The following is a 14923-nucleotide window of genomic DNA, read 5'->3' on the forward strand; positions in this document are numbered from 1 at the left end:
ATAAGGGGTTAATATCCAAAATATGTAAAGAACTTCTACAACTAACACCAAAAAACAAATAATCTATTTAAAAAATGGTCAGAGGAACTGAATAGACATTTTGCAAATGAAAACATACGCATGTCTAACAGATACATGAAAAGCTGGTGAACATCACTAATCATTAGGGAAATGCAAATCAAAACCACAATGAGAAATCACCTTACATCTGTGAGAATGGCCAGATTCAAAAAGACCAGTGATAATGAGTGTTGGGGAGTATGTGGAGAAAAAGAAACTTGTGCACTGTTGGTGGGAATGCAAATTGGTGCAGCCACTCTGGAAAACAGTATGCAGGTTCTTCAAAAAATTAAAAATAGAACTACCATATGATCCAGTAATTCCACTACCATGTATTTGCCCAAAGAAAAACAAAAACACTAATTCAAAAAGATATATGCACCCTATGTTTGTTGCAGCATTGTTTACAAAATAGCCAAGATGGGGAAGCAAGCCAAGTGCCCATCCGTAGATGAAAGGATAAAGAAGTTGTAGTATAAACATAGAATTGAATATTACTCAGCCACAAAATAGAATGAAATCTTGGCATTTGCATCACCTGGATGAACCTAGAGAGTATAATGCTAAGTGAAATAAGTCCGAGGAAGATAAATACCATATGATTTCACTCATATGTGGAATTCAAGAAACCTAACAGACAAAAAAAAAAAATTGACTCAAAAACAGAGAACAAAGTGGCGAGGTGGGTGGGAGGAGGCGTGAAATAGATGAAGGGGATTAAGAGGTGGAAATTTCCAGTTACAAAGTAAGTCACAGGGATGAGAAGTACAGCAGAGGGAACACAGTCAATAAAATTGTAAAAATGTTTGGTGACAGAAGATAACCAAGCACTGAGTAATGTATAGAATTGTTGCATCATTAGATTGTACACCTGAAACTTAATATAATACCATATATTAATTATACTTCAATAAAAATGTTTTATAACTAAAAGTTTACTTTCCTTTAAAAGCCCATACCGGTTTTCCCATTTCTGCTTACACTTCAGAGCCTTTTAGGGAGCTTCAAAACAACATGTAGCAAACAGGAAGCTGAGTGGAACAAGAACTCAGGGGGATAAATGAGAGACCTGTGACCTTGCTGAGCTAACTCAGCTCACCTCTTCAGTGCCCTTTCCTCTGCCTCGTCTTTTGTGCAACAAGAAATACGAGGAGAAATCACGATGCCTTTTCTCAAGCTCTCTGTCAGAGAGATCTCTGGCTCTTGAAGAAACACCTACTCTTGAGATGTGTCCTGCATGGAAAAGGTCTCTTCGGAGCTGTATTCTGTGGCGCCTCCACTGGTGTGAGACCCTAGAGCTCAAGACAATGATAAGACAGACTCTCCACAGGAGGACATACTTCAAAGGCTATAAAGCACATCAGTCAAACCGTTGGGCCTGCCTTGATTAGCAAGCAACTGAATGTTGTGGAACAGAGGAGCACTGACCAATTGACTAGGGTGGATGGCTCTAAGAAGAGGTCTAAATTTGGTACGAGCACCCTACTAGAAATACCTTGCTGCCTCAGAGACTAGAGCTGCTGAAAAGGGGATTCATTGTGCTGACACACAATTGTGAGTTTGCTGGCAATTCTGAAGTCCTCCTTCTAGTTCCAGCTTCTGCTGTGATCAGGGATGGTTAGGCTGGCGACAGGCTGGTGGGGCAGGAGTCCGTGATCCTCCCTGTCAGCAAACTTCAGACAAGTTGTTCATTAGCTCTAAAGCTTGCCACATCTGAACAACAACAACAACAACAAAAAATCAAGGAACTATGAGAAAACCAGTGTAGGGGATTGTAGTAGGCTGAATAATATCCCCCAAAGATGGTCATCTCTTGCTCCTGGAACCTTACATTCGCAAAAGAGATTTTGCAGATGTGATGAAGGTTGCTTAACCCTGAAATAGAGAAATTGTCCTGGAGTATCTGTTTGGGCCCAGTGTAATCACATGAGTCCTTAAAAGCAGAGAACCCTTCCTGTATGTGGTCAGAGAGCAAGATGACAATGGAACAGGGGCATAGAGTTATGTTGTCCATTTTGAAGGAGGAGGGGGGCCACACGCCAATGAACACGGGTGAGCTCAAGAAGCTGAGAATGACCCTTGGTTGACAGCCCTCCAGTAAATGGATGTGGATTCAATCCTACATCTTTAAGGAACTGAATTTTGCCAATATCCCAATGAGCAACAAAACAGATCTTCCCCTAGAACCTCTACGAAGGAATTAAACCCCGCGGACACCTCAGTTTTAGCCCAGTGACACCCATGTCAGATTTCTGACATACAGAATGTGAAGATAGCACATGTGTGTTATTTAATCTGCTAAATTTGTGGTAGTTTGTTACGGCAGCAATAGAAAGTTAATACAAGGTTGAAGGGAGTTTAGCTCCTAACATCCTAGAGAATAAAGAAGCCCCAGAGCTGCTATGGAATGCAATTCAGAAAGCTGACTAGATCGATAGTAGTGTAACTGGCATGGGCACAGTTGCTTTTAAATTCTTCAGGTCTGGGAAGTATGACCTGGACTTCAAATTTCCCAGGCACCTCAGCAAGTAAATATTTCCTGAGCGCTGGTGGACCTGTACAAGTCTATCAAAAAAACCTTTGGCCATGATGATTGGGAAACTTGGAGGAAGTTCACTGCTAATATATTTCTCCAAATTTGGCTCAAAGTCCTCTTTTCTCACCTTTCACCCTGCATCAAGTGTGGGTAGAGTGGCTTAGTGGAGCTTCCGAGGTGTCAATAGGCAAGATCCCCAGTGAGACTTTTGTTACTTTTTTGAGTGCAAAATACTTAGTAATTAATATCAGCCTCTCCCCACTCCCCACGAGCAGAACAAAACAGACTCCTAGGCCCATCTCCAGAGATTCAGATTCAGTAGGTCTGAGGTGGTGTCTGGAAAACTGGTTTTTAGAAAAAGATGCCCAGGTGATTGTGATATAGCTAGTAGACCACCAGCACTTGGGACCTCTGGCCTACATATGCCACCTGTAATCTATTAGAAAATATAAAACTTGAATTGTGATAGATGATGTGATTTCAATCAAATTGCTAGATTTGTGAATGAACAAAAAAAATGAGAAAATGGATAAAACATAGTACCTGCTTTCTAGAGGCCCATAATCTAGTCAGAAGTCATAGACAGGCATAGGAGTTAGAGAATCTAGGAAAGTATTGTGGGTAAAGTTGCAAGTGGGCATGTCCTTAATAGGATGGAGGGGATTTCTACTGGTGGAGGTGGGAGACGAGGAAAAGACCGGATGAACGAGTGAGCTCTGAGAGCTTTTTATTTGGAAACTATCAAATGTAAAAATATTGAAAGACTAGTGTAATAGTAGCAACTATAATGTAGATCAACCTGGATTTAATAATTGTTAAAAGTTTGCCACATTTGCTCATTTGTTTTCTTTATACACTCTCATTTTCTTGCTAAATCTTTTGAAAGTAAGTTGCTAACATCATGCTACTTCACCAGAATATGTAAACATGCATTCTCCAAAAATAAGAACATTTGTTTCCATAGCACAGTCTCATTGAAATAGCTGGAAAATAGTGTATTCTCAAATTTCCCCAGTTGTCTCGCATGATGTAGTCAAGGTTTGCACATTTCATTTGTTTTATCTTTTAGTTTTTATAGTCTTCTTACATTTTTTCCCTCCCCCATGACATTTTTAATTGAAAAATTTCCTGAGATAAATGTAGATTCGTGCATACTTGAGATACAGTACAGAGAAATCCTTTGTACACTTTGCCAGTGTCTCTGAATAACATTTTACAAAACTGTAGTATGAGATCATATCCAGAATATTGACATTGATAAAACCCACTGATCTTACTCAAATTTTCCTTGTTTTACTTGTACTGGTGTGTGTGTGTGTATTAATATAATGTTACCAATAGTGTAGGTTTGTGTATCTATTACCACAGTCAAGATACTGAACAGTTCTAGGTTGCTTGCTGGCTCAGTCAGTTGAGCTTCCAACTTTGGCTCAGGTCATGATCTCATGGTTTGTGAGTTCAAACCCTGTGTCAGGCTCCATGCTGAAGCTCAGAGCCAGAAGCCTGCTTCAGATTCTCTCTCTCTCTCTCTCTCTCTCTCTCTCTCTCTCTCTCTCCTCTCTCTCTCTCTGCCTCTCCCTGACTCTCACTCTGTCTCTCTCTCAAAAACAAAAAATAAACATTAAAAAATTTTAAAAGGTACTAAACAGTTTCAAAAACCACAGGAGTCTTTCATTGCTGCCCTTTTATAACCACAATTATTTCCCCATCTCTGCACCTCTAACTCTAACCCCTGGCAACCATTAATCTGTCTTCTACTTATAAACTTTTGTCATTTCAAGACATTTTGTCATACAGTATGTAATGTTTTGGGATTAGCTTTTTTCTGCCCAGGAATGTCATCCAAGTTGTGTATTCACTTCTTTTCGTCGCTAAGTTGTATTCCAAGATAGGTGTTTGTTTAATCATTTACCTGTTGAAAACATCTGAGTTGATTTCATTTTTTTGCTATTATGAATAAAGCTGCTATGAACATTTGTGTGTGGGTTTTTGTGTGAATGTGAAATGCCCAGGAGTGCTATTGCTAGGTTGCATGGTAGTTACATGTGAAGTTTATATTTTTTTTAAGAAATTGCCAAACTGTTTTCTGGCGTGGCTGTAACTTTGTTTCCTCTTTACATTTTTTTAACAAGAATCCAAACCATTTTGTTTTAGAATGTCCCGCCTACATTTTGCATTCATTTGATGTTTTCCTAATAGCATCATTCAATTTGTTCTCTATCTCTTGAATTTCCTGTAGACTGAAAGTTAGGTCAACAGGTTGTTTAGATTTAAGTTAGACGTATACTTTTTAAGTTTATTTATTGATTTTGAGAGAGAGAGCCAGCAAACGCATGAGACTGCCAGCAGGGAAGGGGCAGACACAGAGTGGGAAAGAGAATTCCAAGTCTGCTCTGCACTGTCAGCACAGATCCTGATGCAGGGCGCTCATTCACATACCAGAAGATCATGACTTGAGTCGAAACCAAGAGCTGGGTGGTTAATTAACTGAGCCATCCTGGTGCCCCAGGTTAGATACATTTTATGTTGCATTATTACATGAACCCTAAAGAAGTCAGAGTGTGCTGGTGGGCAGCAAGTCTCATTGGCACAGTAATTAAGCATCGCCCAGCATAGACCCCAAATGACAACAAACGTGAATCAAGAGCTTTAGGCTTTTGCACTGTGAGCTCTGAGGACTTCAAGATGAGAATCAGGTTTCTGCTTCCATAGAACTCTAGCTTTTGAGAATTAACTAATTCTATTAGTGCGAGCCCACTAGTAGTGATATGCCGAGCTGTAGCTTAGAAACAACAGCTAATTCTGCTTTGAGAATATGTGCATGGGGTTATAAGATTGAACTGAAAGCTGAAGTTTGAGCTGGCCCTTGAATAAAACCAAACTAGATCCCAAGTAGAATAACAATAAATAAGGATCCTGAGGTAGCAGAGTGCATTTTGAATGCCCTTGCTTTCTATATTAAGGAATTCAAATTTATGTCTAACAAAAAAGCTCTGAAAATTTCTGGTGTTGTTTTTTATTTTTTGGTTTTGTTTTTAAAGGCAAACTGCATTAATACTGAGGAAGTGTAAAGGGTGGATGACAGCAGGCTGGGAGATCCATGGGTAAACCATTGCAGTTGTGTATGTGAGGTGTCTTATACTAGGTGCCATAAAGAGGAACAGTGGGGCTCTAATGTTAAGGTTAGAATTAAAAAATCTGACTGAGATTTTAAGCTTTTGTGGTTATGATATTGTTACATTAAATGAATTTGGAACATACTATAGGTCTAGGAGGGAAGAAGAATCTTAACGGGTGTTTAGAGTGTATGGGATAGTAAAGACGTCCAAGTAGACCGCTGGAAACATAACAACTGGAGCTCAGGGGATAGTGTAAGGAAGTGGTTATTGATATTGTAAATTTCCCAGAAGTAACTGGTTTAGGAAAGGAGGCTTTTAATGGTTTGAGGGGCAGATAAGAAAATGAACTATGGTGTTCAATCATACTGCTAAGGAACCTTGTAGTCCACCAGCATGCTAGACTCCTTATAAGGTAAGTGCTTGCACCTGACCCTTCAGGCTGTTGAAGCTCACACTCTCCTAAAGCCCGCTCTATCAGGGAAACGTGCGGTTACAGGGTATGTACGCATGCGCGGGGGGGGGGGGGGGGGGGGGGGGGGGGGGGGGGGGGGGGGGGGGGGGGGGGGGGGGGGGGAGAACGGGCCAGGTAGGCTGCGCCTGCGCAGTAGCAGGCAGGCGGTTAGGCGCAGACCCGCCCCGCCCAGCATGGGGGAGTGGAGCCGACTCTAGAGTTGGCTAAGGTTTCCAACGCTGCTGCTAACCACGGCGGGTGGGTCCATTCCCTGTACACAGGCCCTATGCTTCTGAAGAGTCGTCAGGCCAACGTGGAAACCATGGACAACAAAGGGTTGGCGGTTTCTCCGCCTCGTAACTCCCAGGAGCCTAAGACCGGTGTTCTGCCCAAGGAAGAGAACAAGGAACGCATGGGGTACTGGCTGCTGAATGTGAGTGGGGGCCCGGCTGGAAGCCTGTCCCCTACCTGACCACCTAGAGGACTGGGTAGGGAAGGACAGAGGGGTCCGTGCATGCAGATGGGAGGGAGAAGTGCCCTAAGTTGGAAGGTGTGAATACCTGAGGAAGCGCTTATTTGTAGGAAGTTGATAATTATTTAACTTGCCAGAGTCTCGTTTTGTTAACTATTAAATTAAGACAAGTTAGATAGTAATTATGACAGCCTCCCTTACATGTAGGGCTGTATGAAAATCCGGGGGAAATGATGATGCAAAGTGCTTAACACTGCAAAGCACAGAGTCAATGAGTGTCAGCTGCTGCAGTCATTGACGTTAGTGATGGGGTCATCACACATCATGGGGATTTCATTTATATAGTCAAAAGGCTAAACTCCAGAAACTTTAGTTACCTTTGTTTTCAATTCTTGAGGTTCTTACAGATGAACCTGTAGGAGCAAATCTGCATCACGTCTACAAAGTGAATTATTGGCCTCCTGTTCTTAATGAAAAAGATTAATTTGTATTTGAAATGTGTGAAACTCTTGAGTTTCAAGAAACCAAAAGTTGGATGCTTAACCAATGGAGTCCCCCAGACACCCCCCCCAACCAAAGTTCCTCACTCTAAAGTAACCGGCTCTTTACTAACTGGAAAAATCTGTAATGGCAAAAAGCTACCATGCAGTGGTGTTTTTAATTTACTTATAGGTACAACAGTATCTACAAACATTCAGAAAAGAATAGTGTGCCTGTATGCAGGATATACTGTTTACCCAGGTTTGGTTTCCCAAAATTACTTGACCATAGAATACTTTAATATTTTGACAAAACAACAAAAAGAGCCTAGGAAATGAAAGGTGCACTTGGATTTAGTTATAATGACCACATAAATGAATTCTTTTCAGACACAGATCCAGAGGAATGAGTAATGAATTTATGTACTACAGATGTTTATTATACAATACATTTAGGGTAAGGCAAGTATATGTTATTAAAATTATTATAGCTTTAAGATACATAATGGAGGCCATTGAACATGGAATGGATGGCTCTGTTTAATAAATGCTGCCTGTGTATCAGTACACAGATGAGACATTATATATTTGGGCAACAGGTAGTCTTTCTGATTTCTTGGTGTTTTATGGTACATGATTTTTTTGAAAGCAGATTATCATAGGGTAATAAGAACAGCTCTATAAATATGTTTAGCATTTTTTGTGCAAGATTCATTTTTTTAAAACTTGGAAGCAAATGTTTCTCTCATGTATTTCACATCCTCTTGGCATCCATTTTGGAAAACACAAGTTTGCAGATAATGCTTAGAATACATTTCAATTCATGAATATTCAAAGTTGAGAACCATGGGTACAGGAGACAGGAAAAGCTGGTGAGTTTTAAGGAGGGGGATGACATGGATCAGATATACTTTATTGAAAAATTGTTTGACTATTAGGATTTCAGGAGAGATTAAACAACGTAGGCAATGAGTACTGTAAAGTAAAATCTCTGAAGAAATGGAAAAGTATGGCCTCTAAGAAAGTAAAATGTCTGAGGGAATGGAAAAATATCGTCTCTAGTGCACAGAAAGAGGTATCCTTCTTGGACAGGAAGAAAGGCATCTCTTCCTCCAGACCAATGTATATTTTATTCTTGGATCACTGGTATCCATATCTTCTGGGATGCTTATTAAAATATAGATTCTTGGGCCTCCATCTTAGACCTACTGAATCAGAAGGTTGAGGCCCCAAGAATATGTTCAAATTTTAAACTACTCCAGTGGTTCTTAAGATTCACATTTGAAAATAATACAGATTGAGGAGAAGCATAGGCATTGGTGTGGGCGTTGTAGATTGAGGGAGTATGCTAGAGAAGAAATCAAACAAAGCCAGAAGAGTTTCATGAACCAATGAAAGTAAAAGGAGGGGTAAATGACTGGAGATCTCAGTAAGATTAAAAGAAAGCTTATTAAATATAAATTATTAAGGGAATTGGAAGGAGTAACTAGAGAAAGTGCTCCAGTTGAGAGATATTGCAGTTTCTGACTTTGGTAAAAATGTGGATTGTGTACACTGCACATTAATGTCAATTCTTTAAACTTTGTTAATTCACTGCTGAGAGCAAACTAGATGCTACTACCTAACCTCTCATTATTTGACTTTTGTTAAACCTATGCTTTGAATAATATGTGTGCCAAGTTTTGTGTTAGACCCTGAGAGATGCAATGGTGAACAAGACAGGCAAAGCACCTTTTTTGAGGAAGCTAATTTTCAATTTGTAGAGACAGTTACAGATTATGCTGCATTCTCAGGAAATAGAAGGGCACTGTGAAATAAAATAATTGTGGTGGAGAAAGATAGTACTTTGGACAGGGGATCAGAGAATATCTCTGTAAGGATTTGGCTTTTAAGTGAACACCTGAAGAGACTATCATTTAAAGAGTTGTTGGAGGGAGCATAAGGGAGTAAACAAGTGTGAGGTTTCTGCAGACAGGTAGTTTGGAATGGTCACAGAACATAGAGAATGAGAGGGAGAGTGATGTGAAATGAAGCCGTAGATTATCTTTTTTTATATGTTTAAGGTCTCTTAAATTTTTGTGTGTGTGAATTTTCTGTGCAAGTTATTTTCCTAAGAGAATTTTGTTCTTTTCCTCCTCCACTTTTCAAAAGTTCTTTATTAAGGATATTAGATCTTCATCTGTGGTATGTTACAAATATTTTCTCACAATTCAACAGCGGTATTTTGACTGTTTATGGTACTTTTTGCTATGTAAAAAGGTTCTCAATTTTATGAGGTCAAGTTTATCAGTCTTTTATTACATCTGAATTGTGGGTCTTAGTTAAAAACTGTTTACATACACCTCGGTTGTAAAGGGATTTACCTGTTACCTTCTAGTGCTTGTGTATCATGTTTACATTTATTCCTTGATTTTATCATTTTATATTTAAATCCCTGATTTATTTTGGGGTGCCTGAGTTGCTCCGTCAGTTGAACACCGAATTCAGCTCAGGTCATTTTCTCGTGGTTCATGAGTTCAAGCCTCGCGTTGGCCTCCGTGCTGACAGCTCAAAGCCTGCTGACAGCGCAGAGCCTGGAGCCTGCTTTGGATCCTGTGTCTTCTCTCTCTCTCTCTCTCTCTCTCTTTCTCTTCTCTCTCTCCTCTCTCTCTGCCCCTCCCCTGCTCACGTTCTGTCTCTCTCTTTCACTCTCTCCCTCAAAAATAAAAATAAACATTAAAAAAAATCCCTGATTTATTTGGATTGTATGGTATGAGGAATGGATTTAATTTATTTCTGTCAAAGTAGATGCCCTTAAACCGTTTATTCAGAGAAAAAAATCATCTTTGCCACAGTGATTTGAGATGTCACCTTTATATTAAGTGAACATATACGTTTGATTTTTTTTTTCTGGACTTTTTGTTCCACTGGTCTGTTTAACAGATCATGTACCAGGACCACACTATTTTATTAAAATTTTTTAAATATTTGTTTATTTTTGAGAGGAGAGAGAGAGAGAGAGAGAGAGAGAGAGAGAGAGAGAGAGAGAACAAGCAGGGGAGGAGCAGACAGCGAGGGAAACACGGAATCTAATGCAGGCTCCAGGCTCTGAGCTGTCACGGCGCAAACTCACAGACCACATCATGACCTGCACTGTCAGCTGTCCAACTGACTGAGCCACCCAGTGCCCCTATACTATTTTCTTTTCTTTTTCTTTTTCTAATGGTATCCTGAATATTCCAGCTTTTAAAAAACACTTTATTATCCATTGGCTTATCTCAATAAAGAAGCTTGTATTCTTTTATAAGAATTGCGTTAAATTGACGTTAGTTAAAACTGATATCTTTATGATGTTGACTTGTCCTATATATGAGGTAAGAGATGCCTTTCCCTTCACTTAGATCTATTTATGTATCTTTCAGAAGTGTTTTAAAGGTTTCCTTTTAGGAGTTTTGGACGGTTTTTGTTAAGATTATTCCTACGGTGGGGCTTTTTCTGCACCACATCCCTTATTTTTTATGTTTATTAAGGCTATTGATTTCTGTATGTTAATTTCATAACCTGCTACCTTATTGAATTTTTTAAACATTTTAGCTAGTGTTGTTCTGGATTTTAGATACACAATCAGATCATCTTCAAATAGAGATAATTTTACTTTTTTTTTTTTTCCAGTTTGTTTGCCATTAGTTGATCTCTCTAACTGCTTTGTCTCATGCCACCAGTAAGATGTTGGAGTGATGTGATAGCAAGCAGCCTTGCTCTGTTCCTGCTCTTAGTAAAAGTGCTTCTAGTGTTTCTGTACCAAATGAAACACTGGCTTCAAGACTTGCTTAATTCCCATTTTTGAGAATGTTGAATTTTGTCAGAGGCCATTTAAGCATGTATGGAAATAATCATATAATTTTTCTCCTTAGATTTATGATGTGGTATATTGTATTAATGGGTTTCCTGATATTTCTGCCTTGCATTCTTGGAAGAAATCCCACTTGGTTATTGCATATTGTTTTCTTAATGTGGTGCTCAATTTTGGTTGTTACTATTTGGTCTTTTTATATCAAGTTATAAGTGATATTTGTCTGTAATTCTGTCAGTTAGGTATGGTGTTATGCTTGTTTCATAGAAATAGAAAGTTCTCTTTAATATTCAGTGGGACAATCTGTGGGGCCATGGGATGTCTGTTCTTTGAAGGTTTGATAGAATTCCCTGTAAAACATCCTGGCCCTGGTGCCTTTTTTTTGTGTGTGTGTGTGTGGTGGTAATTTCTTCCTAACTTTCTCTTTTTCTTTTATGGAAATTGGTCTATTTAAGCTGTTTACCACTGATAGGGTAAATTCTGTTAAGTTGTATTTCCTTAGGAAATTATGTATTTCATTTAGATTTTAAATATATTTGCAGGTCTGTAAAGTCATCTTGTGTGATTTTTAAGTCTTGTGTATTTCAGTGGCTATTTCCTTCTTGTTATTTCTTGTTTGTGTGTGTGTGTGTGTGTGTGTGTGTGTGTGTGTTTAGTTCAATTTAAATTCTGTTTAAACTTTTTTTTAGTATACTTGAACACAATGTTACATTAATTTCAGGTGTACAACTTAGTGATATGGCAAGGTTCTACATTATGCTATGTTCACTGCAAGTGTAGTTATCATCTACGCTGTTACATTGTTGTTACAGTCATAGTGTAGGCTGTGCCTTTTATTCCTGTGACTTATTCATTCCATAACTGGAAGCTTATATCTCTCTCTCCCTTCTCCCATTTTGTCCAAGCTTCCCCTCCTCCTCTCTGGCCACCATCAGTTTGTTCTCTGTACTTATAGGTCTTATGACTGCTTTTTTTGGTTTATTCTTTTTATTAGATTTCCCTTATGAGTAGAACCATGTGTTTTTCTTTCTCTGACTGGCTTATTTCACTTACCATGTATACCTTCTAGGTATATCCATGTTGTCTCAAATGGCACAATCCCTTTTTTTCTGGATGTATGATGTTCCACTCTATGTATATACCTCATCTTTAGCCATTCATCTGTGGATTGACACTTAGGTTGCTTCCATATCTTGACTATCATAAGTAATACTGTAATAAACACAGGGGTGCATATATCTTTTCTATTAATGGTTTTGTTGTCTTTCAGCAAAAACCCAGTAGTGCAATTGCTTATCATAGGGTAATTCTATTTTTTAAACTTTTTAAAACATTTATTTATTTTTGAGAGACAAGGCATGAGCAGGGGTGGGGGCAGAGGAAGAGGCAGACACAGAATCTGAAGCAGGCTCTAGGCTCTGAGCTGTCAGCACAGAGCCCGACACGGGACTCGAACCCACGAACCATGAGTTCATGACCTGAGCTGAAGTTGGCCGCTTAACTGACTGCGCCACCAGGTGTCCCAGGGTAATTCTATTTTGAATTCTTTGAGGACCCTCCATACTGTTTTCCACAATGGCTGCACCGGTGTGCATTCCCAGCAACAGTACATGAAGGTTCCTTTTTTTCCACATACTCACCAATACTTGTTCCTTCTGTTTTTCATTTTAGCCATTCTGACAGATATAAGGTGATACCTAATTGTGGTTTGTTTTGCATTTCCCTGATGATGAATGATGTTGAGCATCTTTTCATGTATCTGTTAGCCATGTGTATGTCTTCTTTTGAGAAATGCCTATTCAGGTCCTCTGCCCATTTTGTACATCAGATTGCTTGTTTTCAGTGTTGTTGAGTTGCATGAGTTCTTTATGTTGGATGCTAACCCTTTATCAGATATGTTATTTGCAAATATCTTCTCCCATTCAGTAGGTTGTCTTTTTGTTGGTTGGTTTTGTTTGTTTTTGCTGTGCTTTTTATTTTGCTATCGTCTCAATAGCTTATTTTTGGTTTTCTTTCCCTTGCCTTCAGGAGACCTATTGGTTGCTACAACCAATGTCAGAGAAATGACTGCCTGTACTCTCTTCTAGAACTTTTATGGTTTCAGGTGGCACATTTAGTTTCTTAATCCCTTTTGAGTGTGCTTTTATGTATAGTAAAAGAAAGTGGTCCAGTTACATTCTTTTTTCATGTGGCTATCCATTTTTCCCAGCACCGTTTATTGTAGAGACTGTCATTTTTTCCATTGCATATTCTTGCCTGCTTTGTCGAAGATTAATTGACCATATAATCATGAGTTTATTTCATGACTCTCTGTTCTGTTGATCTATATGTCTGTTTTTATGCCAGTGTCATACTGTTTTGATTATTACAGACTTGTAGTATAACTTGTGATCTAGAATTGTGATACCTCCAGCTTTGTTTTTCTTTTTCAAGATCACTTTAACTAGTTGCGGTCTTTGTGGTTCCACACAAATTTGTAGATTATTTGTCCTAGTTCTGTGAAAAATGTGTTGGTATTTTGATAAACATTGCATTAAATCTGTAGATTGCTTTGAGTAGTATGTACATTTTAAAAATATTTGTTCCCTCAGTCCATGAGCATGAAATATCTTTACATTTATGTCATCTTCAATTTCTTTCATGACTGTATTATAGTTTTCAAGAGTACAAGCCTTTTACCTCTTTGGTTAAATTTATTCCTAGGTATGTTTTTTTAAATTTTTAAAAAATGTTTTATTTAGTTTTGAGAGAGAGAGAGAGAGAGAGAGAGAGAGAGAGAGAGAGAGACAGTGTGAGCGGGCAGGGGGGGTGGTCAGAGAGAGAGGGAGACACAGAATTCAAAGACAGGCTCCAGGCTCTGAGCTAGTTGTCAGCACAGAGCCCAATGCGGAGCTCAAACCCACAAACCATGAGATCATGACCTGAGCTGAAGTTGGATGCCTAACTGACTGAGCCACCCAGGAGCCTTATTCCTAGGTATTTTGAAATTATTTTTGGTGCAATTCTAAGTGGAATTGTTTTCTTAATATCTATTTCTGCTGCTTTATTATTAGTGTCTAGAAATACAACAGATATCTATACCTTGATTTTGTATCCTGTGACCTTACTGAATTCATTTATCAGTTCTAGTAGTTTTTTGGTGGAGACTTGAGGTCATTTGCAAATATTGAACATTTTACTTCTTCCTTACTAATCTTATTTCTTTTTCTTAAAAAATATGTTGTATTTACTTATTTTTGAGACACAGAGCACAAATGGGGGAGGGGCACAGAGAGGGAGACACAGGATCTGAAGCAGGCTCCAGGCTCTGAGCTGTCAGCACAGAGCCCAATGCAGGGCTCGAACTCACAAACCGCAAGATCATGACTTGAGCCAAAGTCGGACACCCAACCGACTCAGCCACCCAGGCACCCCGTCTTATTTCTTTTTCTCATCGGATTGCTCTGGCTGGGATGTCCAGACTCTGTTGAACAAAAGTGGTGAGAGTGGAATCTATGTTTTGTTCTGCATGTTAATGAAAAAGCTCTCAGTTAGTTGTTCGTGGCCTTAACTATGTTGATGTATGTTTCTTTGAACCTACTTTGTTAAGGTTTTTTTAAATCACAAATGGATATTGTACTTTATCAAATGTGTTTTTCTGCATTTATTCAGAAAATCATATGGTTTTTATCCTTTCACTTGTTTATGTGATGTAGCACATTAATTATTTTATGAATATTGAACCACCCTTATGTCCTAGGAGTAAATCTCCCAGATTTATTAATTTTTAAATAAAATGATCAATTATTTAATTTTTTAAATGTATTGCTGACTTTAGTTTGTTAATATATTTTTAAAAAATTTTTAATGTTTATATATTTTTGAAAGAGAGAGACAGAGCATGAGCAGGGGAGGGACAGAGAGAGAGAGGGAGACACAGAATCCAAAGCAGATTTCAGGCTCTGAGCTGTCAGCACAGAGCCTAATGCAGGACT

At 38.8% G+C, this 14923-nt stretch overlaps 1 protein-coding gene across 1 annotated transcript in view; it reads left to right on the top strand.

Annotated features, from left to right (window-relative positions):
- Positions 1-6305: 6305 nt before the first annotated feature.
- The window catches only part of C2CD6 (C2 calcium dependent domain containing 6), a 147125-nt gene continuing 138507 nt past the window's right edge, over positions 6306-14923 (top strand). The window contains exon 1 of the mRNA XM_029934066.1: positions 6306-6599. Coding sequence (XP_029789926.1) covers positions 6453-6599 — 147 coding nt within the window. The 5' untranslated portion in view covers positions 6306-6452. The remainder of the gene's footprint in view (positions 6600-14923) is intronic.

This window comes from Suricata suricatta, chromosome 3 (assembly GCF_006229205.1).
Source record: "Suricata suricatta isolate VVHF042 chromosome 3, meerkat_22Aug2017_6uvM2_HiC, whole genome shotgun sequence".
Taxonomy (NCBI): Eukaryota; Metazoa; Chordata; class Mammalia; order Carnivora; family Herpestidae; genus Suricata; species Suricata suricatta.